The sequence below is a fragment of the Rhododendron vialii genome, chromosome 9a, assembly GCF_030253575.1.
Source record: "Rhododendron vialii isolate Sample 1 chromosome 9a, ASM3025357v1".
NCBI lineage: Eukaryota > Viridiplantae > Streptophyta > Magnoliopsida > Ericales > Ericaceae > Rhododendron > Rhododendron vialii.
In genome coordinates this window covers 4,738,295-4,744,738 of record NC_080565.1, presented here as the reverse complement: position 1 = coordinate 4,744,738, position 6,444 = coordinate 4,738,295, and the positions used below count along the sequence as shown (strand labels likewise).

At 37.7% G+C, this 6,444-nt stretch overlaps 1 protein-coding gene across 4 annotated transcripts in view; it reads right to left on the bottom strand.

Annotated features, from left to right (window-relative positions):
• Window positions 1-2,366: 2,366 nt before the first annotated feature.
• LOC131299942 (uncharacterized) overlaps window positions 2,367-6,444 on the bottom strand; it is a 94,052-nt gene continuing 89,974 nt past the window's right edge. For 2 of the 4 annotated variants that reach the window (XM_058325528.1, XM_058325526.1), the window contains exons 3-5: window positions 6,223-6,378; window positions 5,354-5,714; window positions 2,367-2,794 (exon numbers count right to left, since the gene is read on the bottom strand). In XM_058325528.1, the coding sequence (XP_058181511.1) occupies window positions 5,370-5,714; window positions 6,223-6,378 (501 nt within the window). In that variant the 3' untranslated portion in view covers window positions 2,367-2,794; window positions 5,354-5,369. Of the gene's footprint in view, window positions 5,715-6,222; window positions 6,379-6,444 lie in introns of all 4 variants that reach the window. The other 2 variants (XM_058325529.1, XM_058325527.1) reach the window with 2 other exon arrangements.

Sequence of the window (6,444 nt, the reverse complement as noted above, 5' to 3'; positions counted from 1 at the left end):
TTAAATCGGACAATTAATCGATGCATATTAATTAGTTATCGGCGATTAATGGTAAGTCCGACCTAATCGGATAGGCTCCACTAGCAATTAATCACCACCTAATCACTGATTAATTTCATGTGTTTAGAACACTGTGAAGACTAATGAGTGTTTCTGATAGGAAATAAGTTAAAAGAGAGTTTGTTATTGTTGACAAGTTGTTAGTTGTTTTCACTAACCAATAAGTTGTAGATACGTATGTGAGTGAAAATTTGTTAAAAAATGTCTAATTGTTTCCACTAACCAATAAGTTATTGTCAAATTTCAAATTGTTTCCACTAGCTAATAAATTGTTGAGTAGAGTGAACAACTTGTTAAAATATCATAGTTGTTGCTAAAAATGTTCGTGGAAACATGATCTAACTCAGCTCACATTTGAAGTGTAATCGTGATAAGTTTAGCTTGGCTCGTAAAATATGCAAATCAATTTCAAGCTTTCAATAAAGCCGAGAGTGAAATAATAGTACCGGAGAAAAATGTTAATACCAGTAGCACTAATAGTTTACAAACAAAATCCAAAAAAGAAAAAAATCAGTAATGGAGGAATTTTTTTGGAAAAATAGATTTCGCTGTCATTGGGGTTATCTTATGTGGACTTTTTTCAATTTCAATCTATTATTTTTTATCTTTCTAATTCCTCTCATCGAGATAAGTAATTAGTCTAAAAAATTTTGACTAGTAAACATTAATACTCATTGGCTTCAAGAAAAAATAGTTTTGACCAAACACATCACGAGTAAATAATAAGGAAAATGCTTAGGACGCAATGATCTTTGAGGCCGTCTAATGTATTTGGATCCCTCGTGATGCATGTGAGATTGATGTCTAGCTAATTATTCTGAACACATGTATGTCTGAATTTGTGTTTTCTATTCCGATTGATAAAAAAAATAAAAATGTGTTTATAACAATAACAAAAGTAGTAAAATTAAGAATGGCAGTTATGTCTCCCACACATCAAACTAGCGGTCACATCCATTTAAATTTCTCGAAGAAAAAAGGAATTGATATTCACACTCTATTTTTTGTTATTCACACTTTTTTTCTGGTTTTTAGCAATATATATATATATATATATATATATATATATATATATATATATATATATATATATATACACACATACACTTTCAACACTTACAAAAAAGAAAGTATGAATATCAATTCCAAAAAAAAATTATTGCAGCATAGTGTAAACCGGTCAGCTGCCAACCCAACCCAACCCAACCCAACCCAAATCGGACCCAAGCTAAACTAGTCTTGCCCATTTCATTCCTCTTGAGAACCAAATCATATGTTCATAGTAATGTACTATCCCGTTCTATTTTTCGGTTAATTTAGCAAATCTAACTTGTCAAGGGAACCAAAAAAAGCTTTCACAAAAATGTGCACAACATGTTGAGGTAACAGTATACCATTGGACATTTCGACAATGTAAAAAATAGCATCTCATTCATTGCCTATTGATACAGTGTCACATCTGCATGTTTGTGCAAAGTGTTATGTTAATAGCTTACATCTATCTAAAATTACTTCTCAATTTCTTTTTTTGTGAGTTGGTACTTAATTCAAGAGAGGTTAGATATGAAATTTTACAGAATTTGGAGTAGTTTTTATGAGACGATAGCTTTTTTAGATAATTTGATGGAAAAAAGTAGATAAACATTCTAGGACAGACAGACTATCATAAGACAAACGGAGTATTATGAAACTCGGGCTCGAATTGGTTGCTTCTTATTTGGGTGATGATTTTAACCCCAGAAAACCCATAGGGACCGACGGGTCTCCTACCAAAATCGTACCGATGCCTGCGCCGAGCCGTCTCCGGCCACCAGACGGCCGATTCAAACCGTCCAAAAATTATAAAAAAAAAAACAAGGGGACACGCGGGAATCAACGGCATCTGATATTTTTAGGGTGTTTGATCCAAACACCATATATACACGAAAAATAAGGTGTTTGGATCAAACACCCTACACACATCGGATACCCTTGATTCCCGCATGGGCCCCCTCATTTTTTTTTAAGAATTTTTGGACAGCTTGGATTCACCGTCTAGTAGCCAAAGACGGTGCAGCCATCGATACAATTTCTGTAAGAGACCCATCGATACAATTTCTGTAGGAGACCCATCGGTCCCTGTAGCAGAACTCTTTTAACCCAGGTTCTAGCTTTGAGCTAACCAATGTCCTTTACCCTATAGATTATAATACCATTATATATTACCACAATCAAAAAATCCAACCCCTAACATTATGAGTTGAAGAAAACAAAACAAAGCAAAGGAACAAAAATAGGAATGCTGAAAGTTGAACACAACAGGAACATAATTAAAACCAAATTAAATTAAGTTAAATATGAGCATGAAACTCCTTGAGCATTCACATAAGACACAGACACAATAAAATTACACAGAGAAACTCCCACAGTACTATTACTATCCCGTAGTAGCTGGATTCACCGCCTTTGCTAGAAAGTTGGTTCACGAAGCACGAGTTTAAAGAGTGGTCACCCGAGGAGGAATTCACAGTCGCAGATCAGATAATACAGCTAACAAACTTTCTCTAGCTAGGCATCTGTTGCAACTAATAATTGTGCATGTTTAAAGTACAAACTACTTGGAGACCATCTCTAGAGCCGAAAACTCAGCTGCCAGATTTGTCACCCCAATTTGCCAATGAAAACCAATAGTGGCCTTTTTGGATTACCTCTGGCCGCACTGTCCTCGTTTGAGCTCAATCCAGCCACGACACAACTGAAACAGAAGAAGCAACAAGTCATTAGACTACCAAATCGCCACTCTATAGCCCTATCAAAAGTACCAATGACAGTGAAAGTAACACAAGTTTTTTTACCTGAGATGTGTCTGGACCAAAATGCAAGGTGTAGTGCTGTAACCAAACGGTCCAGAGCTAATGGGGAAAAAATAAAGGATAGCACTAACTATGAAGTGCCGACACACCTAGAGGTCACCATATCTTGTCCAACACCCCGGGCACACGCCGAAATACGTGTGCGACACACCACACGGCACGTTCATTAGATTTAATTGATTTTTCTCAGCGGGACACGCAGATCGGTATTCGGATTTGTGTCACGACATCTGTGTCCCTCACTCTGATCCTACACCTCTCAGCAACTACAGACATATCCATCGAAGTGCCCAACAACACTAGGTAGACTTGCGACTCATTGTGTTGTACTCCATGCGCATTTTCATCATAATATTGTGGTTTCAAATCTGACTGAGTAGTATTAATGGGAAAATTAGCTATTGAAAGTACGAGCGAAATAGTCCACAATGGCTAAAGCTCAAAGACTAGTACAAGAATAAGACTTCCATTAAGAAAAATCATACAAAAAGAAAAGGATGCTATTTTCCATGGATTCTAAACACTCTTACCGTTCCCTTCTTCTTTGAAGATAGTAAATGGTCGTGGCCTCCTGCCTTGACTACAACATTAATCTAACCTAAAAGGGAAAAGAAAAAGACTCAATTGGATGGGCGTTATTGACTCATTGCCCCACATATGTTGATGCCTTCAATATTCTGCCAAACAAGACCCAAGTCGTCACCCACTTGTTATTCCTTTCACTCAGCACTGCAGCCATAGGCCTTAACTGCAAATATAACCTGTGTCGTGATCACAATGAAGAGTTCGGTTCAACCAGAGACCAGCTTCCGTCTAAGCTCATCTGGTCCCACGAAACCTTTTAGTAAACGTGCTTGAAAGTTGAGAAAGATACATATAATCCTGTTTTTCCAAATTTACTGATATAGCTCGCGTGCCTATATATATAAGATAGTTTCATTGATAGGACAACACGGTCTAAGTCCAAATAAGAAGTAGAACCATATAGGAACAGCACAATGCCATGGACTCACTCATCCCACTCACTAGGGCATGTTTACCATTATCATGTGCTACTCTGTTACAAGTCGATATACCCAAACAACTGGGATTTCTAAACAAGATTCAAACAAATGCCAAATGTCTTTCATCGTTGAATCAATATCCACAGCTGGCACTTTCCTTTGATTCTGCACTTTTAATTGCAGCTGCATCACACTCAATACAGAATCGACAGAGACCCTGTTTGATTGCCAATAAGACCCCTTCCCTTCAAATTTTTTACCATGTAAACCACTGTGTCTGTGTCCCCATCCTTTTGAATTCCCGTGTTTTGTGTCCGTGTCCGTATCCGTATCCGTGCTAAATAGGCCACTAAACACCTAAGGGATGAAAAATTTTAGAGCTGAAATTAGCCTTGATCCAGCTAGGCACCTATGTTGCATGGACTTGGGGGCGTGTGTGAGGTGTATCTGAAGTTTTGTATTCATCTATTTCGTGTCAAGTACATGGAGATAAGGTACAACATTCATATTTATAATGTGCATTTTTCTCTTGTAAGGAAAAAATGGTGTTTACAAAGTGCCATAGAACATTTCATCTGTGATAAGATGAATTTATATGGGGTCAAATAGTAAAACCCAATTTACTAAATATACTTGCTGAATGAACGCCCCTCTACTTATGTTGGACACGTATCCCATTCTCTTTTCTACTGTCAAGTGTCTGAGAATGGGTATTTCATACATTTAGCAGAGCCAAAGTAACAATATATGCCAAAACACAGCACTATAACAGTGATATAACTGTCATGTTCAACGAGAAAAACAGGAATTGTGCAAGTTACAAGGCTCCCATAAACTTTTCTTGTCTCTCAAATCCCATCTGTAGTGAAGAAAATCTTCAAGGTCTTAAAGCAACTACTATAAGAATTGGGAAAAAATGACAAGGTGAATTTGTAACTACTTGTTATACGTGAACGCTAAGTCGCTAATTATCACTAAGATCTGAATTTTACAAACAAATATGCTTCCTTGTGGTTTTTGGAGCAAAAACACAAATGACATCCTTAATACTAATTCCATTATTCTCTGCTGCATTCTTTACAGGTGAGTAGGTCAAGTCTCAACCTGACAAACAAGGGAAGAAGGTGATTTCTATCCTTAAGGATAGAAGCTCGTTCTGTTTATTAAAGTTTTCATATTTAGTCTAAAGCAAACAAAAACAAATCTAGCTCAACAAGGAAAAAGAAGCTATCGTTATCCGTTCCCGGTTTGCAGTTGATGAACAGGAACAACCGCAATTATAGGAATTTTTCTTGCCCATGGTTATCGGGTTTGTGAATTCCCTGAAAACCCCAATTCCAATATAACACGAGGAAGCAACTTGTGATGATCTAACTTGAAGAAAAAATACGGGGGATAAACTAAAAAAACAAAAAGAAGAATAAAACGAACACATACCCCAAAAGATAGTTAATTAGACACTTGTGTCCACAAGAACATTTTCTGATCCCTCCTTCTCTCTCCAGATTGCCAGTACTTCATCAGTTCTGAACCGTTGTGTGAAGGTCGATTCCTCCAGCGGAGTTGACATCCCACTAGCATAAGCAAGGAGACCAGTATATGCAATCATCGCACCATTGTCGACACAATACCTGTCATCCGTCGCAAACAAGTTTCCACCCCTCTCTGAGCACATGATTCTCATCATCTCTTGCAACCGCTCATTGCACCCCACACCGCCAACAATCAGAACATCTTTTGAATCACAATGTGCCATTGCCCGTTCTGTAATCTCCACAAGCATCGCAAAAACCGTTTCCTAAAACAAATAGATTGATATGGAGATACTGAGTCATAACTAGCTTGTATATATATACCACTAACCCTAGCATGTTATACTGGAGAGGTGTTAAAGCATCCAACTCAAAAGAGAATCCGCCCAGTCTCATGTACTAATTTTAGAGGTGATAATTAACCAACGTGGGACAAATTCCAACACTCCCCCACACGTGCGACCCCCTGACTTGCACGTGGAGAGATCAACAAAGGATCCAGAACATATGGATCACAACGAAACAAAGTGCAACTATGGCACAAACAAAGGGGAAAAGCCTCTATAACCTAGCTCTGATACCATGTTAAAGCATTCAACTCAAAACCAATTGGCAATGAGTGGAGAAGCTGCCCATGCTCATATACTAGTTTTAGAGGTGATAATTAATCGACGAGGGACAAATTCCCACAAAAGGTATACCAGCTACATAACATTTTACAACAACAAATATGCAGAGTGTCCACTAAATAGGCGAAGCAATACAAATGATTACCTGCAGGGAATAGCACAAATCTGCCGGGGTGCACTCATTATTTTTTAGCTTTTCCTCCGCAGTGGTTTCGATGTAACTCAGTATTCCGCTAAACGAAACATCCATTCCTTTGACAACATAGGGAAGGTCTATGAACTTTTCGCCTTTCTTTGCAAGCTGATGAATAAGAAAAGTAAACCAATTCAAGACAAAGGCATATATTCATCAGCTTGTTTATGGAGA